Raw genomic sequence first — 20,390 nt, forward strand, 5'->3', positions numbered from 1 at the left:
CAAATTACAGTAATTTAGCAGAAACGGCTTAAGGAGCCATGGTTAAAAGAAACAGAAATAACACTACTATGTAAGTATGCATTGATTCAATGGATAAAATACCAATGCTGATGTTTTCTATCTAAAATAAAAGTCAACGCAAGCACCTGGCTTAGGTAATAACTAAAACATTCAAAATCATCATTTGTTGTTTGACCTTATCAAAACCTAAACAAGACTCCTTATTTTGTTCAGAGAGTCTCCACAATATCTATTGCTTTCAAAGTTGCCAGCCACCAATGGGATACCAAATTTTTTCTCTGGTATTTCTGATAAGATTAAATGGACTCACACAATACATTATTCTGTAGAATTACAGGTCATTTTTAAACTGTATTGTCCTAAATAAATAACCAGCTCTGGCCTTTCTCCATGAGTTAAAATATTTAGGTGGCTAAACACTTACAGAACTTTAAAGAAAAGTTCACTAGGATGTGAACATATTCTGCCATAAGATGATGTTCTATATACTTACATCAGGCACAGAACTGGAATAGAGGATGCAACTATTTTAATAGAAGACTACTCAAATCTATTTTCCTGACTTAACTACTGGTGATGGGGACTGGAGAAACGCTCCTGGAAAAATGCTCCTTTTTTTGCTGTAGAAAAGAAATAGCAAATATCTCACTTCATCCTCCCTTATAAGGTTTCTGTGAACACGCTCACTAAGTAGCAATTGCAGCCTGATGAGCTAAAAAAGATCTGCGATACCAAGAAAACCCAACCTAGACAGCTTAAGTGTATTAAAAGTAATTACCTTACATGAAGTGTACAGCTATTTGTATGTTATTTTCATTCAATGTATTTTTCATTTAAGAATATTACTGAAGTATCTTTGAGCCCAGTTCTCTCAAGTATTTGAGTTCCTTGACATTCCTTCAATTCAGAAACTTCCAGAGAAAATTTCACATTATGTCTTAGCTTAAATTTTTCTCTGATAAATGATCCCAATAACACTTTGCAAACTTTGTCTCCCCGACAAGTGGCATCACATTTCTTAATGCTCTTTACAGAACAAACATGCCTTAAAGTCTATCAGAACTGTCTCCAAAAATTAATCTGAAAGAGTATTCTCATTTTTTACAGTTTATATTGAAATCTGTAGATACTGACCAAACAAGCATTTTACTAATGATGTTTTCAACCCAAGCATTAAGCTCAGAGGAACTGAAAATTAAATGGACTAATCAATAAACTGACTTCATTGATTTTCATTTTCTGTGTTGTGAAAAATAAGGAGTAAGCAGAAAGTACAGACTATGAGAAGTATATTAGCTTTTATACAGTATTTTGGCTTTAGCCAGCTGGTGAAAATTTCTGTCATAGTATTATATTGGGAATAAGGTATTTTAATGTGAACTTCATGGACTTTTTAAGCACCAGTACCATTAAAATTCCTCCCAGAACCCCCCAACTCCTCAAATAATGTAGTTTTTTACTCAGTGCTTTACAAAACCATATGACTCAAAAGACCCCATAAACACAAACATGTTGATTCGTAAATTTTAATTCTGAGATTTCAAAATGAACATCATTAATACTCCTAAAAATAAAACTGTATCACTTCTAGAGAGAAATACTACAAAGTCTTCAAGGGACACAAAAGATTTGGTGTGGTTATTTACACAAGCTAAGTTCAGAAATAGGCTCCTCTCCGAACCATCCCTGACAGAGCTTATATTATCTCCCAGAAGATGCCTCACCTCTAATGGGCGAGAGAAGATTAAACTGGATAAATGTATCCACATGAAAACTATTCTTACATCAAACTGTCATCATGGCATACCAGGAAAGTGATAAACAGGTGAAAATTCAACACAGGAAAGAAAAAAACTCTGCCAAATTATCTCTAGAGATTTCTAGGAACAAAATTTGCAGTTGGCATATAAATGTGAATTCTAAGAAAGAGAACATAAAGATCCTGCAAAGATACAGCTTAATTTCTCCAAAGTAACAGATCAGTCTTCTAAAGACATGAACTAAGAAAGAAATATTTTAATACCCTTTATAGCTGAGCCAAAGCCCACATCTTCAATAGTTATCAAGACTGAAGCAGCAGGAAGAGAGGTGTGTGCATATATATCCTGTAAAACCAGATCCACAATAGGAAGAACTGGTAGTCATTTCTATTAGATTTAAAATGATCTGAGTATTGCATCATAAACATAATGAGAAAAAGTAATAAGCCTACTTAAGCAGAAACAATGATCCTAATTAGAAACAGGATCTCCCAAAAATACTTTAGTATTTCAGGCATCATCCAACCATAATGAAAATCTGAAATGTACTAAAATGATATTCAGAAAAAAAAAAAAAACAACCCAAACCTATCAAAGAGATAAAAAGTTCTGAAAATTCCCATGAAATGAGAAACTACACTTGGTTACTTCGTGAGTATATCAGGCAGATGGGAGGGAAATGCAGTTTATGGTTAACACAGAAAATAAACACTTTTCTATGCATGTAAGAGTTCTTTTTTAGGCATCTGACTTTCACTTCAAAAGAGAAGCATCTGCAACCATCTTTGACTACTTGCCTTATTTTTCTTAGCAAAGTGTGGAAAGGTCTGAAGAGTTCAGACATATCTTCTGGTTTATGGTCCAAATTTAATGGTCCCTCAGAGTAGACAACAAGGCCACTGTAATACAAACACATGCATGAACACACACAAAAATGACAATTTCATTACCCAGAGCAACTACTGAATAAAGAGTCAGAAAAGCAGCTAGCATTAGAACTACACTCAAGTTACGTATTGTTATCTTATTTTTGTCTTGTTCACACATTGTTAGAATTAAATGCTATTTAAAACAATAGTAAAAAGATCCCATCCCCTCTGTCCATCCCCTTAATCATGAGAAAAAAAACAACGGAAGCATAAGGGGATGAACATACATTTATTTCATCACTGAAGCATAATGACCCATAAAAACAATAAAAACCTAAGAAACTGATTAAGTTGGGAAAGGCCGCTGACTTGAGCAACTGCAAATGGCTTTTTCTTTCCAGTCTAAATGAGTTCTAGGTAAGATAGTTTACTTTCTAACTCCTATTTTTCTACCTTTAGAATAAAGGCAACCTGATAGTAACATGTGGTAAAAAATGAAAACATTTGCTAAATCACATAAAACACATTTTGGTAATAGCATGCTTCTAAAACAATTCAACACTGGTAGATACTCCCCTGGAAAAAGGTTAGCTCAGGGTCCTGAAAGCGCCTCTGTCCTTCATTGTAGACATCTCAATAGCTCCTCCTGACCAAATCACTACTGCCCAAACCTCTCTGTGTCGGGGATTAAACAAAATTCACCTTCTTCACCATATCTGCTGCATCATATTGTAATGTGTCTGAGAGTGGATTCCACCCACACCAGGCACCATTGCTTAAAACTGTTTAATCCTCTGCCCACTGCAAAACCACTGTATTTTTATCAAAGGCAAACAGATCACACGCTCTCACTCTAGATTAGTTTACTACCCTCCCCCCCCATGCCATTTTCTCCTTGCTGCCCTTACAGTCAGTGCTCAGCTACTCAAGGTTCTTTTTCTTACACTCAAATCACATGTTGCTTCAGAGCGCTTCCTAGCTACTCTGCATCCAAATTATCCAGAGGAACGGGGACAACTTTGCATTGCATCTGTCTTGCACTTAAAAGCTTCTACTTTCACAGTCCTAGCAAAAGGCTGTCATTCCTTCCAGAAAACACTGTATCTGGATGGTGCGGTTTTTCTATGGAACTTCATATGGCGGTGATTTATTTTCAAATCACTGGATACTTAGGAGCAGTTAAACTTTTTCCTCTTCTCCCTCTCAGCCCTTCTTCGTAATTTGGAATTGACATGGTATATTTCCCAGACAGTACTCTGACTTCCAGTTAGTCATGATGTATTTGTCATCGTGTCTTCCAGCAGCTTCAAACTGAGTTCCCACATTCCTGTTGTCTTTTGATAATCAGATTATTACTGTTATTATTTTTAGAATGACAGTTACAGACAAGGTCCTATTTAACAGGAACAATGGGCCACAGGGATTTCCTGAGAAGAAGCGTATTGCGCTCGGGATTTGAGGTTTCTTATTTCCCTCAATTATACTGCATGCATTAGCTAACTTTAAAACATTCACCATGGTAAAATATTAAAAACACATGGGCTTTACTCCAGTTACTCCAGAGTAACTGCTACCTTATTAAGTCATGAAGGCTCATTAGGAAAACTACATCTGATTTGTTTGATATTGCAAGACCTGCATGAAGCAAACCCAGTGTTTTAATTTAGTTGTCTTGAGTGGTCAACAAACAAATCTACACATAAATTACACATGTCAATACTTAACCTTAAAAAAGCTTTAAGCCTAACTCTGGTCACAGTGCAGTTTGTCACAACAACTCCTTTTGAATGTAGAGTCGTTCAGAAAAATACATAATTCCTGTTGAAAATTTCTGGTTTTCAAGACTCCTATCCTTAGCTCATGCTCTTTTGAGTGACATAAAATGTGCTTTCAAAAAATACTTCTGCCCATATGACATTGCATAGACTGATGTTCTTAAATTCAAATTTCTTCCTAGAGGATGACTGATGATCCAGGTTCCTGCCTTCTATGTTTGAAATTCTACCTCCTTTTTCATCTCTTGATATTCTACATGAAACTGGTGAAGATTTAAAATAAAACATCACAATTTTGGGGTTTTTTTTTAAACAAAAGTACAAACTCAGGTAAAAAAAAATGCCAAAATTTGGAACAAAGTTTTTGAAACCTTCACTAAATCTTGAAATGAGGCAGAGTGGAAAATAGCTAAAAATTACTTACCATACAATGGCTAGTCTTGGAATTGTAAACATTAAAGCTGGTTCATAGTCATCTATCATATCTTGTGTGAGGTATCCAAGCCTTAAGGCTCTAAGCAGAAGAACAAAATTATTTAGTAAGAGATTAAACTTCTGAAGAATACATTTCAACAGGAAAAAATATTTAAAAAACCTGTTACAAGCCAAACAAAATTGACAGCATTTATGTCTTTGTCCTCTAAGGACTTTTCAAACACCTTAGATCCCTTTTAGATGAAACCCAACCTGTTTGGGCTTTTCATTTGGCTTTCCAGGTTTTCCAGATTTCTTCACAATTTCTCAATATTCTCATAAGTTTCATAAATCCTGATATTTCTTCTCCAATTTGTCTGTATCAGTGCATAAAGTAACACCCAGAACAGCACTCTAGTCTCACTGACGGGTCCATGAAAGTGCAAATAACTTCTGGTTATCCCTTCTCAGTACTTGTGTCGTCAATGCTGCTGGTGGTGGACAGCAAAGCAACCACAAAGCAAGCACTGCTTTGTACTAAAGGCAGACGGACTCATCAGTGTTTGGCCCACTCTCACTCCCTGTTCCTTCCTCCAGTCCGCTGTCAGATTATGCAAAGTGGCAAATGGGCTTTGAACAACCTGGTCTAGTGGAAAGTGTCCCTGACCATGGCAGCGGGGTTGGAAATAGATGATTTGTAAGGTCCCTTCCAACCCGAATTGTTCTACGGTTCTATTATTTTTCTTTTACTAGGCAAATACGTGTATATATAGTAGCTCTCTGATGGAAGGCAATTCCTCCAGCTTGCTGCAACCACTGAGCTGTAATCCTGTCTTTTAAAATGCCTGAAACACCTCTGGTCTTTGTGTCACCTACACATTGTGACAGTGTGCTCTGTACTCATTCATTCCTTAATGAAAGTACTGACCACACCAGTTCCAGGGTCCTACTTCAGAGGACATTAAAAACAACACTTACTTCAAGTGTGTTTGGAGCGTGTGGGTGTAAATAAAAATTATCCAGCACTGTCCATTCAAAACAAATTCACATTTTTCTTATCACCCTAAAGTCCCATAAGAACTTACAAACTGCTGGTTGGTTCTTTTTAACATTTTTTACTTCATACATAAAGAGTCAAGCACAAGTCCTCTTAAGATTTTTAAGAGGCTTTACAAGTTCTTTATGATCATCCCTAGAGGTTCAGAGATGATTTGAATCATCTCACCACATATTCTTGCATGAAATATCATTAAGTCTTGATGCCTTAAACAGATTTAGCTTATTTAAATGCTTTAAATTCACACACCTATAACTAGGCACACCAACAATATTGTTCTTACTGGATCAACAGCTTTTGAGTTTGGCTTTTTTTGTCTAAAACCCACAAAAGCATAGGCTTGCGCCTTGCATACATGCTTAATGCTTTTTAACACTATACTTGGATATTTACTAGAAAAGCAAAATACCTGGTGTTTTATGATGCTTGAAGACTACAGTTAAAGTATTTCTACAACAGTTCAGACTGAAGGTAAACACAGAAAAGAGAATCTAGCACATCAGTAAAACACTTACCTCTCTACAGTTTCACAGAAAAGAACAATCACCTCCTGCTGTACATAATATTCTTTTGGAGACTTCACAGGTACCATGGCCGACACATAACTATGAAGAGTATAAAAGAACATACTAGTGTTTTACATGCCTTAACAAACTGGATTATAAACAAAAAGCAAACCTGGGACAAATCATCTTGGAAACCTAACTTTTCCTGTGCCATTTTGTATTTATTTTGACAGCGCTCACTATGAAAACTGCAGTGTAAGAACATTTAAGAAATGAGCTGATTTACCTATTGCAAATTGAGGCAATGGAACTCCGTAGTAATTTTGAAATATAATCACAAAACACATTTAGCATTCAGAACTCCATACTGCGTGGCACAGAGAAGGAGGTCCTAGAAGGATCTTTATTACAACATCTTGAAGATTGTTTACTCTGCATCTCCTTAAGACAAAAAAACCCGCTAAAATGCACATTTTGTCTGGAAAAGTTTAACCTGAAATTATACTAATGAAATGCAATTATGCAGCAGAGACAATTCAGATTTAAAAGTTGGCCGCCTTTCTATGAGGAATTACATACAAAAGCACTAATTCACAAGGTAGAAAACATTGGCAAACGTGGTTTTGTGTTACTGTATTACTTAATCAGTCATTCACAGACTACAGGAAGCACAGGAAAGGAAAAAGTTGTTCACAAAACAATGGCAAAGAAAAATGCTGAACGTAGAGAGTTATTACAGACAGGCTAGAAACTGCACAGGCCCAGTGAAGAGCCAGTTACTGGCTGTCATCGGTGTCTGCATTCAAAGCCACATTTAAACCCCACATTTTTAGCCAATGTTTTTCAATTAAAATGTTTTTCAATGTAACAGTATAGTGATAGTTTTATGAATCAGAAAAAAAATGTTCACATGACTAAAATAATGCAGGAGAATATGAAAAACGAGGAAGGGCAAACAGTAATAGGAGACAAGTCAAGTCTATGAAAAACTCTAAACCACTACCCAATTCTAAGAAACCTGTTCTGCCGAGGGTAAGAAGGGCTGTATTATATTAGATCCATAGAGAATCTTGTTCTGCATCCTGTCTGTAACTATGTCCACACCACAAACATCTAACAGACATGCAGGAAGCTGGCTTGGATTCTGAACCACAATGCAGGACCTGGTCAATGTGACCTCTGATGCAATAAATAGTTAACTTCCTCACCCCCAAAGTAGTTATTTTTATTTGTGCTATAAACCTCCAAGCCATTTTTCAGTCACAATTTTTAAAATCCATGATTTCCTGTGGTTAATTATGGTTTGTGTAAAAGCACTTTCATCAGATTTCAATTTGCCTTCTTCAATTCACCGAGTGCATTTGCTTATACCTCTAAGCACAAGAGAACAAAACCTCACAATCTCTAGACTACGTTATCATATTTTTATTTAATGTCTTTTGTCGCCTTCTCTTCAACAAAGAAAACATTAGGGGAATCGATTTACGGCTTTCTTTTGTGTCCTGGAAAACCTCCCTCAAATGCCATATGCCGGTATACAAATGGCAGATTATAGTTCAGTTGAAGAGAGCAAGTGTTGATTGTTAAAAAGCTATTTAGTTTCCGTTTCATTATCGCTACACTGGAAGGAAAAAATCTAACAATACAAATTCCTGAAGAATTCAAATACAATGATAAAAAAATTATGTACTTTTTCCATACAAGAAAACAGGACAAAACAGCCAACTTCCAAGAAAACTGAACAAGCCCCAAAGCAGTAAAAGTAGCCAAGCCAAAGCTCACAACACATTTACTTTGGATCTTTTACCTTAATTCAAATTCAGCAAAAAGGACATCAAAATGCTTCAGTGAATCTTTCATTTTTTCTGTGTAGAAGTTCAAATCCCTTAAGGCCTGGTCACGAATGATATTTCTAACTTCCTCTAGGCTTCGGGTCAGATCCTTGGCCAATGGCTTCATAGCCATGCTCTCAATTTCACGATTCATAATAATTGAACCAGCAGCCAAACACTATGAAATACGCGGAGAGAAAATATTAATTTTTACAAAGTTACTTTTATGCTTTAAAAAAAAAAATCACAAAATGTGGTATTTCATATCTGAACAAGGGCAGTACTTAACCCCAATTTTCTGCAAATTATCAAAAAAGGGAAAGATTTAAGACTGACATGCCAAGAGTCATAAGCCTTCACACAAAAGGTTAGGGAGCAGCTCAGGCAGGGGGATATGAGAACAGAGAGAGGATCAAGTACAAGAACCACAGAGCTGACAACAGAACTTAAAAAAGCTCTTCTTCCATTAGTTAGACAGTAAGTATTGGTAGGAGATATACTCCATGTACACAAGCATTGCTTGCTTAAGAAGGATGTGAATCCAGCTAAAGTACGATCAATGGACTTTTGACTCGGGCTAGACTGTTACACTATTCTATTCTAAATAGAATATAGATTCTAAAAAAATCTATTCACAAAAAGAATAGAAATTCTGCAATGGTGATGCCTTTTTTCGGAAACACTGGTCACACTGGCCATCAGACCAGGAATCCAGCTAAATGAGTATCCTGCTTCACACAGAAGATGTGAGTCTATTTTCTAGGAAAGACCATAAGGAACTGGTCACAGATTCCCTTGCAGTTTCTGGAAAACAGCTATTTAAGACACTCCTTGCCCCAAGAGTAATATACTGACTCCCTCTGACCAGCTCACAAAGACATCCATTAAAAGTACATTTTTATTGTAACTCATGAATAAAACCTTTTAAAAATCACGCTATTAAACCCAACCTACTTAATAATCTCCACTGCTGGCTTTATTCCTTTATGACACATTGGAAGACAACAAGTATTGATAGAAATCATATTTATTGTATTAATGGAAATATTTTATTAACTGAAAATATATATAAAGGTTTTTCTAGTCTCAAAGTTCTCATATTTCTTCCCTAATTTTTTGAACTCCATCTACAGCTCTGTGTCCCCTCCCCTTTCCCCTGGACAGGAGGCATTTCTCAGCTCTGTGTGGGGGACCTGCAATCCCAGCCCTTTCTCAGCAGCCTGATGCCACAAAAAATTGCTCATTAACACCAAGTAACGCAAATAAGAGACTTACTTCTGCTCCAAACCAAAGCTGTCCTGCAAGGTTGTCATGGCGTATTTCCTCTGGAAACTTAACACAAAAGTCTCGGTTGGCCCGTTCGTGTGGAATGCACTCATCCATGATTTGATTTATGATGTTCAAAACATTATCCTAAAGCAAAATATAGGATAGCATATGTACTGTTCCCACAGAAATCCTACAATTACAGTATTTTTTCTTTTAATAGAATTTTAGTGCAAAAGACAGAAAATGCTGTATTTAACTCTTATGGTCATCACATACACAGAGAAAACAGAATACTCATAGAAAGAAGAGTGGTAAACTTGACTTTTCCTAGAGACTATTTCTCAGATTCACGGCACTTTGACTGCTTTGGTGAGACTTCAGATGAGGAGGTATAATTTAAAGAGCTCATTACCTCCAGCCATCTGTAAATTATCAGTAAATAAACTAGAAGTACAAGTAAATTGGACTCCTCTCATTTCCTCTCACCAACCCCAATGAGACTCACTTTATTCTTCCAAAAAGATCTCCTGAGAAAGTACCCTGGAGACTTCAGAAACTGAGTTATATTGGGAGTATTGGGGTTGAATAGAATTAATTTAGACTCATCCTGGGAGCCTAAAGCAGGTAGCTTCTACACTTGAGTCCCGAGGGGGCAGGGACTGGTACTACCTGCCATCTCACCCCTGGCCATCCAGGAGGATTAAGGGGCACCACAAAAGCTACAGAGAATTAATAACTGCTCTGATCTACGTCTGCACCAGAGTAAAGATCAAAGACCTATAACCAGTTTCTTGATCTGCAGAAAATAATCTGTATTCATTTATTTGAAAAGATAATTTTCACATACCCCTGCTGGGAACTGCATGGAATTTGATTAACATAATAAAGGTAGGTTCAGAGCATGAAAAAGGCTGAGTGCTTTCATTAAAGATGTTTAGTCTGTCTCGTGCTTCCTCCGCTATTTACGGAATTCATGTTTTATTTAAAATATCTTTGAAACAAATAAAAACAAACCTTTCTGTGCAGAGCTGTTTAACAGCCAGAACTGCTTTAAGCCTACACTTTACTGCTTTATTTTCCCCTACACTTAAAAAAATAATAGAAGACAGGTATTTTCAAGAAACCTGCCCCTTTAGCGTGTTCCACTGAGAAAGAACAGTGCCACACTTCTGGCACCAAGAAAGTTTCATGTTTTCTGTAACTTCAGTGCAAACTGCTGTAAATCCTGTTGCCACAAGATAACATTAACATTAATGCTGGAATCGCACTTGTCTTTACCCAAAACAAATTAACCTTGGACAATATTTGTATAAATAAAGTATAAAGTACTTTATGTGTTAACAGTTAAAACATTTTTACATAAATGTATTTTTTGCAAGTCTGTCATGAGGTAACACATTTCATTTCAATGAAGTCGTTAAAAACAAACAAGAAACCCCAAACAACATCCCATACATTTAAAGCACTCTGGCACACAATGTTCAACCACCTTCTCTAGAAAGAAATCTGGAAACCAAATGCTCTGTATTTCCTCCATGGCATTCCACGCACAGACCATGGCCAGCAGGTATGAGAGGAGACAGGACAAGAAAGCTAGGTTCACCCACAGAAAACAGAGACAATTTTAGAGATGCACCTCTCTCTCTCCTGGGTATAACACACTGCCAGGATCAGTGGGGCACTTGGATCCCTAGGAATCCACAGAGATGTCCGTTATAGAAAATGAGGGAAAAAACAACCTCACAATATTCTCTAGTGTAACTGCAAGGTGATCTTCAGTTCAAATCCTGGAAGAAGGCAGAGCAAAGATGCCCCTGTTTTGGCAGTGCCATTCTAGACCAGCGGCTGAAGAACATGGCAGCCAGCCACCACCTCTCCTCTCCAGCATAAAAAGGCAATAGTCAGGGAATCGTGCAAATTAGTATGATATTTTAGAGTTAGAAAAAGCAGGCTAATGGCAACTTTCCTATTTTCCTTCCTTCCATTGCTTAATTCCTGGTATTGAGCATATTTCTCTCATCATTATTTAGCTAGGGCTAGCTGGGGAGCAAAAGTATTTTGGAGTAGGTCCCATAAGATGATTAACTCCTGAATCACTTCTCACCCAAAGTTACAGAGCAAAGAGTAAAAGTGAGGATTAAAGCATTTAAATTGTAGAAGTGCACGAGTCACTCAATGTATTTTAAAGCTGTTATTAGTGGTCTATTTTGAGACAGGTGCTTTGCCTGTAGCTCCCACTTTATCACCAGAGCAATACAGGCTGGTACATCAGGTTGAAAAAGCCAGATTCCTGTTTTCAGGGAATTAATAGACGTTTGCAAAGATCTCTTAGTATTGGATAGAAACAGTGCTAACAAGTCATCCCACCAGTGAAATTTTACAAAAGCTGCAGGAAATACAAAGAAATATTAAAGCAGGGAACTCTGAGAAGAATTATACTTGAATCGGATTATATCAGATTCTAAATAATCCGATTCCATTTTATTTTAGGACATCTCCCAAATTATTTTACTTGCCACCAAACTCGAATATGGAAAAAAGCAATTTTCACTCTCTTGACTTTTTTTTGAACCCCACAGAATAGGATGAGATCCATATTGAAAAGCTTTCCTCTTTTTTATTTTTATGCACTATTTTCAAACACAAACTTATTCTACAGGAGCTACAAGAGGGATCAAATTCCCCTTTTACAATCACCCACATACCCAAAGTTCCTCATATATTGAAGAGTATTTTATGCAAATCAAGTAAAGCAACAGGATTCCAATTTTATGCAAATCAAGAAAGGAAATGCTCTGTATTTTTATTCTGTTTTTCTAACCATTATACCTTGTAAAAAAGTACTAAAATTCTGTCTAAATAATCTCAGGACATAATTATAAGAATCATGAAATTTTGTACCTCAATGCACTTAAATATTGCAACTGAAGGCAACAGGATATAATAAAGACAACTTGTCTTTTTACAAAGCAAATATAATACTATTTATTCAGTATAACATTTGTTTACCACCTAAATGACATTTAATATTCTTCCTCATTTCATCAATATTCCTATTATCTATAGATGTTTGTTTCAGAGCACTCAATAGCTACCAGCACATCTCCATGGCTGCCGAACTTCGAGTCAGTTTAAGAACAGTTATTTTTAAATTGTGCAGTCCTTAACCAGTATTTAAGTAAAACCAACAATTAACTTAAAACAATTGTCCAGTACTTAATTTAAACCATAGGAAATTAGAAGTTTAATATATATTTCCCAATGAAGATAAGTCACAATAGGTCAATCTCTGGACTAGTAGCAGCTATTTGTAAGGAGTTATCTGGCTTCGCACAGGCAGCTGGTCGTTCTGTCAAAAAGCTAATTAAAAAGATGAGTGTCTTTTCCTGCATACTCTAGTGGTGATACGGGAAGATTGAAGGAAGAATAGTTCTCACAACTTTGCCATTTAGTGTATAAATGCTGAAAGATTTCTACAGGGTGAATTCTTTGCTGCTTCAAGTTGTGCAGATCTTCTGATTTTCTACAAAGTTTATTTTATCCTACTACAGGAAAAACAACAACAAAAAAAATAATTCTCCCTCACTTTCCTTCCCTCTTCCATTCCTCTTCCTCGAGCCAGCCTGATCAGAGCAACCTAAACCGGAAATCTGGAATACTTGCTCCCATACTGATTTCAAATCTCAGCTGCTTTGAAACTGGAAGGATGCCAGACAATTTGGACAGACTATCCAATACACTGTAAGCAAATTAGTCTTTTCTTTAAAGGAGCTTCAAGAAGCATTCAATTTAGTTAATTACAGTATTCTGCTTCGTAAGCTGAGAAGGATTCGGTTTGGATACACGGTAGCATTGAGGTTTTGCTCTAATTTAAGCAACTGAAATCAATTAGTTGGAATTGAAGTACTAAATCTTTCACTTGATCAATTTTTCTACATAAAAGCCTTTTTTTTAGACATTAATGCATCCTTTGGTGGTTTTATCTGTTATCTTTTGGTTTATTTGCATAACGGAATGAGCACAGTTTTGTCTCAGCTGTTCTGTTTAGCCCTTCCAGCAGCACAACAGCCAGCCACTGCAGAGATTCTGCTTTGGGATTTACTCCAATTTCCTTGTTTCCTGGAAAACAGAGCTCAGGGTTTCACATAATGGAGAGCACTTACATTTTATCTTGGTAGGAAAGCTAATAGTGGTAGCAAGGCAATGAATGTAGTTAGCCACAGTAGAGGACAAAAAGTTGGTTTATTTTTGGTCGAGCAGTAATTGGCCATATACTCAATAATCAGAGCATAAAGCTAATAGCAACTGCTGCATTAGCTATTGCAATAGGTACAAAAAGAAAAGCAAGTAACTTCATTTTACTTATGCCCCTAAAACACGTGTTTAGACAAAAAAAGGCAGAAAATATCTACCCTTTTGTCCATGTCCTTGATAAAATCTATGCTGCTTTTTCACACTATTAAATACAACGTGACCTTCCTCAGGTCTTTTGCAAGATTACTTCAGAGGAAAGTAACTTCTCGTGTTGTTCAGTACCTCTTTAATATCCCTTTCTTGAATTACCAGTAAAATCTGGCCCAAGATAACACAATATGATAATATCACCGTGAGCTTAACTGATAGTATTTTAGCCTCTCCATTCAAACTTATCCTTCACATTTTTAATATCTTTCTAAGGCTTGACGTTAAGTTGCAAACCTCCTTCAACACCACACTTATGACAGAAACAACAGACGAACACAAATCAAGACCAAAGATAAAGCAAGATTTTGTTGCAATTAAAGCAATTAGCTAATATTCAGTTTTTTTATAAGTTACTTTCATGAACAGAAGAAACCAACAATAAGGTAACATATTCTTTCATTACTTTCATGTACGTAACAGGATTTCAAAGGACATCCAGAAGTCCTGGGTTCAGAAGCCAGTAGGGTCCCTACAGATGCCCCTTAAAGATCCAAAGTACCTCTTAAGACAGCAACAAGTTCCAATGCTCTCCCTCCAGCTCACCTTGTACAGAACCCAAAGGCTGTGCTTTCAGTTCCTTTTTTGCTTGAACAACTATTTTACTATTTCCCACTGCCAACACAGATTCACAAAATGGTTTAGGGGGGGAAAGACTTTAAGACCATCAAGTCCAATCATTAACCTAACACTGCCAAGTCCCTCACTAAACCATGTCCCTAAGTATGACATCTATATGCCCTTTAAAATAGCTCCAAGGGGTTTGGAACTACATGATCTTAAGGTCCTTTCCAATCCTAACTACTCTACGATTCTATGGCGACTCAACTACCTCCCTGGGCAGCCTGTTCCACACTTGATGACACTTTTAGCGAAGAAATTTTTCCTGATATCCAACCCAAGTCTCCCCTGGTGCAGCTTGAGGCCGTTTCTTCTCATCCTAGGTATTGCCACTAGTGCAAAGAGACCAACAACCACCTCACTACAGCCTCCTTTCAGGTAGCTGCAGACAGTAATACTGTCTTTTCTGACCCTCCTTTTCTCCAGGCTAAACAACCCGAGTTCCTTCAGCTGCTCCTCATAACATTTGTGTTCTAGACCCTTCACTGGCTTCACTGGACACACTCCATCACCTCAGTGTCTTTCTAGTAGTTGGAAGATCAAAACTGAACACCGTGTTCGAGGTGCAGCCTTACCAGATCCCTCTGCAGCCTGTTCCTACCCTCCAGCAGATCAACACTCCCACCCAGCTTGGTGTTGACTGCCAGCTTATTGAGGGCACACTTCTAAATGCTCCCTAATTCTAGTCCTTTCACTTCCTGAAAGAACTTAGGCTTTTATGTATGAACTTTTGGCAGTAGCTCCTAGTTTAACCTCACCAACTCCAGAGCAGTACCAAATTTCATCATGAATTAAACACAACATGCATCTCTAGCAATTCAAATGATGTATCACCCAATCCCATCAACAATAATGCAGTTTGTATTGAACTTCAAGTTCAAAGCTTCTTGTCCTGAACTGTCTTGCTAGTGTACCCTCATCAGGGTACTAAGCACTCCAAACAGCACAGGTTTATTAATGGAAATTTTGATCTAACCTCCTGTATATATTCAAAATTTATTATGCATACACTGAATAATCACATCTCCCCAAGTGGAGCAATTGCTACATCTTAAGTGGTGAGCGCTGGCACACCAATTTTCAAACAGAAGAGGTTATAAATATTTGAGCACAGCTTCCATTAAAAATGCTTTTTTAACAATGATGTACTATTTATTGGCTAAAACATTTTTCCGTAAGGCAGTATGCACTGTTTTGATAAATTACCTTTAAATTTAATATATATTTGTTCTGAGCATCTCTGTCTCTTGCACAAAGACCTAATCATAGAATTGATTTCCCTCTTTTCTTACTAACCAAACATAGTTATAAACAGACCTTCTGTAAATGGGGATTCCTTTTTTATTTGCTGAAAGCTAAGACCAACTTGAAAGACTACATTAAATACAGCATCATTAGAAGGCATCATCCTCTCTCTGCAGAAAAGAACATTTTCTGATCTCAAAAATCTACATGTTCCTGATGCTAAAAAATAATAAAAAAAAAAACCAAACTATTTTACTCCTCTGTGCCAAAAAGCCGATAACTAATATTAGATATGACTGTGTAATGAAATTAAGTATACCTAAACTTGTACTGCCTGTTCTCAGTACAGAGCTTTACAGCCAAATGTCCCTTTATCAGTAAGGGATATAACTTAAGAGCTTCGTTCACAGTGAATCAAAACATGACTGGATAAATATCCTGGATATAAGACATGTTCTTACAGCAGTGTATATGTACTGAGGCCTTTTCTCTAAAGATCCCCAAGATTTCCCAAGCACAAAAGAATTTCAGCCTGGCACAGAGCTGGCACCACCCTCACTGTACTGCTCCAAAGCTGCTCCACAGCTGAGGCCACGAGCAGAATGGAGGCAATGTAATCTCGACTTCCTGCCACCTTCGCTTTGCCTTCCCATACTGCTGAGTGAAAGCATCCTGCATCCTCAACACGTGCAGTGCTGAGCTGGTGTGGAGCCAGCTTTCCTCCCTATGGCTCTCTGCTGCAAATTAATTCCCTGACCTGCAGCACACAGCATTTTCAATCCACTCTGCCCACAGCCTTAGATAACAGGCGGTTTCTCAGAATGACCTATTTGATCCATATGAGCAAGCAGAAACACATGAAAAAGCTTGTTAACATGGGAAACTACAATTTAAGACTACAGCAGTCTTTTCAAAGAAAAAGGTATCTTACATTATTACCAAAGAAAAAAGTATCTTCCAATATTAACCTCTTCCTATGTAAGATCAAATATGAATCCAAAACACAGAAAGAAAATAAAATTCTTGTCGGTTGTAGTGTTGGTCCAGCTTATGGTCAAGCATTTTATATTTTCTAGCCATCATACTAATCATACTATAATGAAAAACAATAGAAGTGCCAAAAGTTTCCCAGCAACGATCAAAAGTTGCTAAACAGAAGAAGATTTAAAGAAATGTTATTAATTACTATTCTTATTTTAATTAGAAATGTTTATTGCTGCATATTTGTTTCAACCTAGCTGTATCATTCCACTGATCACTGAACACCTGTGGGGGGAAAAGTCATAAGATGGCCATTTTCAGCCCGAGTCCAACAGAAGAAAAATCAACTCTTCTAATACTTAAATGCTATTTAGTGTATTCAGCACAATTACACTCGAGTTCTTTTTCCTTCATTCGCAGTGGAGTACAGTAAAAGCACATGAAAGGGTTCACAAGCCTGTCTGTTCTCAGAAGACACATTACAAGCTTTCACTAGGTCGCACAACCCAATACCAAACAGATACCCGACACCGACTGCTTGAAGATGTCAGGCAGCACAGAAGACATCTGTTGGAGCAGTGCAGCTCAAACAAGTAATCATTACTAGGAGTAATGAGATGACAAATGTTGTAATCAATTATAAAACAGATGAACTGGAAACTCTATAGGCAAAACCTTACAAGCTTTATTATCACAGATAAACAGTACAACGGAAACGTGCACTGCCGGGAATCGAAGGTTAATCTTGACATCATCCCTTAAACAATGCTTTTCTTTCACTTCCTTTTCTAAACTGGCACTGTCCCTACTTAAATTACATTGGAAGAGATTATGTAAAAGAGAGCAATTTTCTTTGAACAAACCTTGGCTCACTCTCCCATCAGTCAACTGCCCAATCTTTCTGGCATGAATTTCTTGCTTTCCTACATCTGCATCAAGTCTCTTAAATACAGACCTTGTGACAATTCCTCTAGAGCCACTAGCTCTGTTATATTTTAGCACAGGCCTCACAAACAGGTACAACACAGAAAATGAGCATGATTCCCTCCTTACCACAGAGCAGTGAGCATTGCCCAGGTGTTCCTATACAACTGGATAGGCTGGACAGAATCTGCTTTTGGTTCCTATTTCTTCCCTCTACTATTCAAAAATACCTTTGTCACCTACAGTTTCTAAACTCTGGCAACAAAGATTTCTTTCACTCAACTTCTTTACTTGATCTCAATAATTACCCTGCTGTCTCCTTCACTGACTTCCACTAACATAACTAATACAGTGTCTCAAGGGTTGCAAATTAAACAGGCTAGAAAGACTTGACCATTACTTTAGCTAAAAGTACTCCTGGCTCAATCCACACCATTAAACCTTTATATCAATTAACAAGATAACATCAGGCATACATTCTTGCCAACTTCTAACCAATCACTAGGTTTCAGAATCCAGCAGGGAGTTTTTAACAGCTTTAGTCTAACTTGTCTCCTTTAATGAGATCTATTTCTGATTAATTCTATAAGAAAACATTCTTCGATGGACAGATGCAATCAAACATGAAAACCACGCACCTCTGAACTGCCTCATTGTTCACAGTGATTATGGTACATACTCCCAGTTTGCTCTTGTCAAGAATGTTAATGAACACAATATTTCTTAGATAACTCACTGCCAATCCACTATGGCACCAGCATTGTCCTATGAGTTATTTAACAGCTCTTCACAAATACCTTCTTCATCGAGGGATGCTCATTAATGCCGACTTTCTTTTTAAGAATTGCTTCTCTTCAGCATGGATACAATTCAGATAAAGCACAGAATAAAAGGACATTTCATCCCCCCTCCCCCAAGAGATTCCTTATTCTCATACCCCTTAAATTTATCTGATCACAGGAGACACCTTCAGATAAGCTGCACCTTCTTTTTCACCAGAAATAGAAAACCACTTTTCATCAGAGGCAGGCACCAAGCAGCATAAGGCCATTCTGCACTGTAAGCGTTAGGCAGCAAGGGCAACTTTCGAAGTCAGCACCTTATCTCAAATACTTTGCAGCTTTTGTTCTCACCTCCAGGCAGACACAGGCTGCCTCACTGAACTCTCAACTTATTTGCATAGAAGCACTGACTGCTTTCAGTGCACTGATCCACAGTAACCCAGGCAATTTCTCTGTGAAAGTTCACAGAATGACTCTGCAAATACAAGCACCATCAGACAGCTCAAGATGTGGTTTTCTAGAGTTCTAACACTAACCACAACTTATTTAAACTGGCTGTGGATAAGATCTATACACCCACTGCTCTCTTTCCCCCTCTGCAGACACTCCAACTTCATGTCAGCACTTTCATGCCAGGGTGCATCCCCACACATAGTGAATCAATATGATCATTTGGTTGATCAAAGCCTCCTCTACAACCAGGCTTCCAGGTGACCCCACCCGCTCCATGGCTGTTCACTCACTGCTGGAACACAAGCCAGGTTCCTGGAGCGCATGGACTGGTGCTGGAAGGAAGGACAGACAAGACTACCTACTTCTGAGGACAGCAGTTTCACATCAGTTTAAGCTGTGTTTTGATGGGGTACCAGGCTGAAGTGTGGGGATAGGAAAAAGAATCGAGTAAATTTGGAATAGAAAACCTTTCAACTGACACTGCCAATGGACCATGGAATTACACCTAAGGAACTAACACAGAAATACTTGTTTGTGAAGATTTTTTAAATAAAAATCAAAGTTTATTTACCTTGTTTGCCCATACTCAACCAAGCAATAAGGTAAGGGATTTACCGAAACTAAAATGTTTATAACATTTCTACTGAGTGCCCAAGGGCTGGCTTGAATCAAAGACTGGGCGATCCACATGCAAAGCTGCTGCAGTTATCACAGGACTCTAACCGAAACCACTGAAATTTATATAAAAATATTTTGTCCTGAAATCGCTCTATCCATTTCTGTTGATACAGTTATAAAACCTAGTAACGTTAGTCTATAGCACTGGTAGATTTAAAAGCCTTTACCTTCTAAGAAAGAACACACTTCAGATGAAAAAACAATGGAAAATCTGATTTCACCGAGTACAGAGTTAATTGAGAGAGTTATGCTGCAGTTCTGCAGCTGCAGATAACAGACAAAGGCCAATGTGGTATTATACCACTAACAGAGTTATAGAATCATAGAATAGTTAGGACTGGAAAGGACCTTAAGATCATCTAATTCCAACCTCCTGCAGGGGGGGACACAACACACTAAACCATGTCACCCAAGACTCCATCCAAACTGGCCTTAAACACTGCCAGGGATGGAGCACTCACTAGTTCGGTGGGCCCACAACAGTTCAATTCAAAACTGCAGAGCCCAGATCTTTAAATACCTCTATTCTAACACAGAATGTTCAGGCCTAGGATAATTTCCACTATCTGTATTTTTTAAATGAGTTGATAGAGGATCTCCTAAAAATTTACATAAAGATAATGCTGCCTTCTTTGTTAAGAGGGCCCTTAAAGTTTCCTTTTCTCAATTATAAAATATGATGTACTTTCAGACTTATCTGCATTGCAGAATAAGCCAAACAACCACAAATGTGTTAATTAGA

At 37.5% G+C, this 20,390-nt stretch overlaps 1 protein-coding gene across 4 annotated transcripts in view; it reads right to left on the reverse strand.

Annotated features, from left to right (window-relative positions):
* ZFYVE28 (zinc finger FYVE-type containing 28) overlaps positions 1-20,390 on the reverse strand; it is a 147,865-nt gene that overhangs the window by 44,986 nt on the left and 82,489 nt on the right. For all 4 annotated transcript variants that reach the window (XM_057426831.1, XM_057426830.1, XM_057426829.1 and 1 more), the window contains exons 3-7: positions 9,510-9,647; positions 8,210-8,412; positions 6,412-6,501; positions 4,850-4,939; positions 2,579-2,680 (exon numbers count right to left, since the gene is read on the reverse strand). In XM_057426831.1, the coding sequence (XP_057282814.1) occupies positions 2,579-2,680; positions 4,850-4,939; positions 6,412-6,501; positions 8,210-8,412; positions 9,510-9,647 (623 nt within the window). The remainder of the gene's footprint in view (positions 1-2,578; positions 2,681-4,849; positions 4,940-6,411; positions 6,502-8,209; positions 8,413-9,509; positions 9,648-20,390) is intronic.

The sequence above is a fragment of the Pezoporus wallicus genome, unplaced genomic scaffold (assembly GCF_028554395.1).
Source record: "Pezoporus wallicus isolate ANWC-B61680 ecotype Strahan unplaced genomic scaffold, APGP_CSIRO_Pwel_v1 scaffold_13239, whole genome shotgun sequence".
Lineage (NCBI taxonomy): Eukaryota > Metazoa > Chordata > Aves > Psittaciformes > Psittacidae > Pezoporus > Pezoporus wallicus.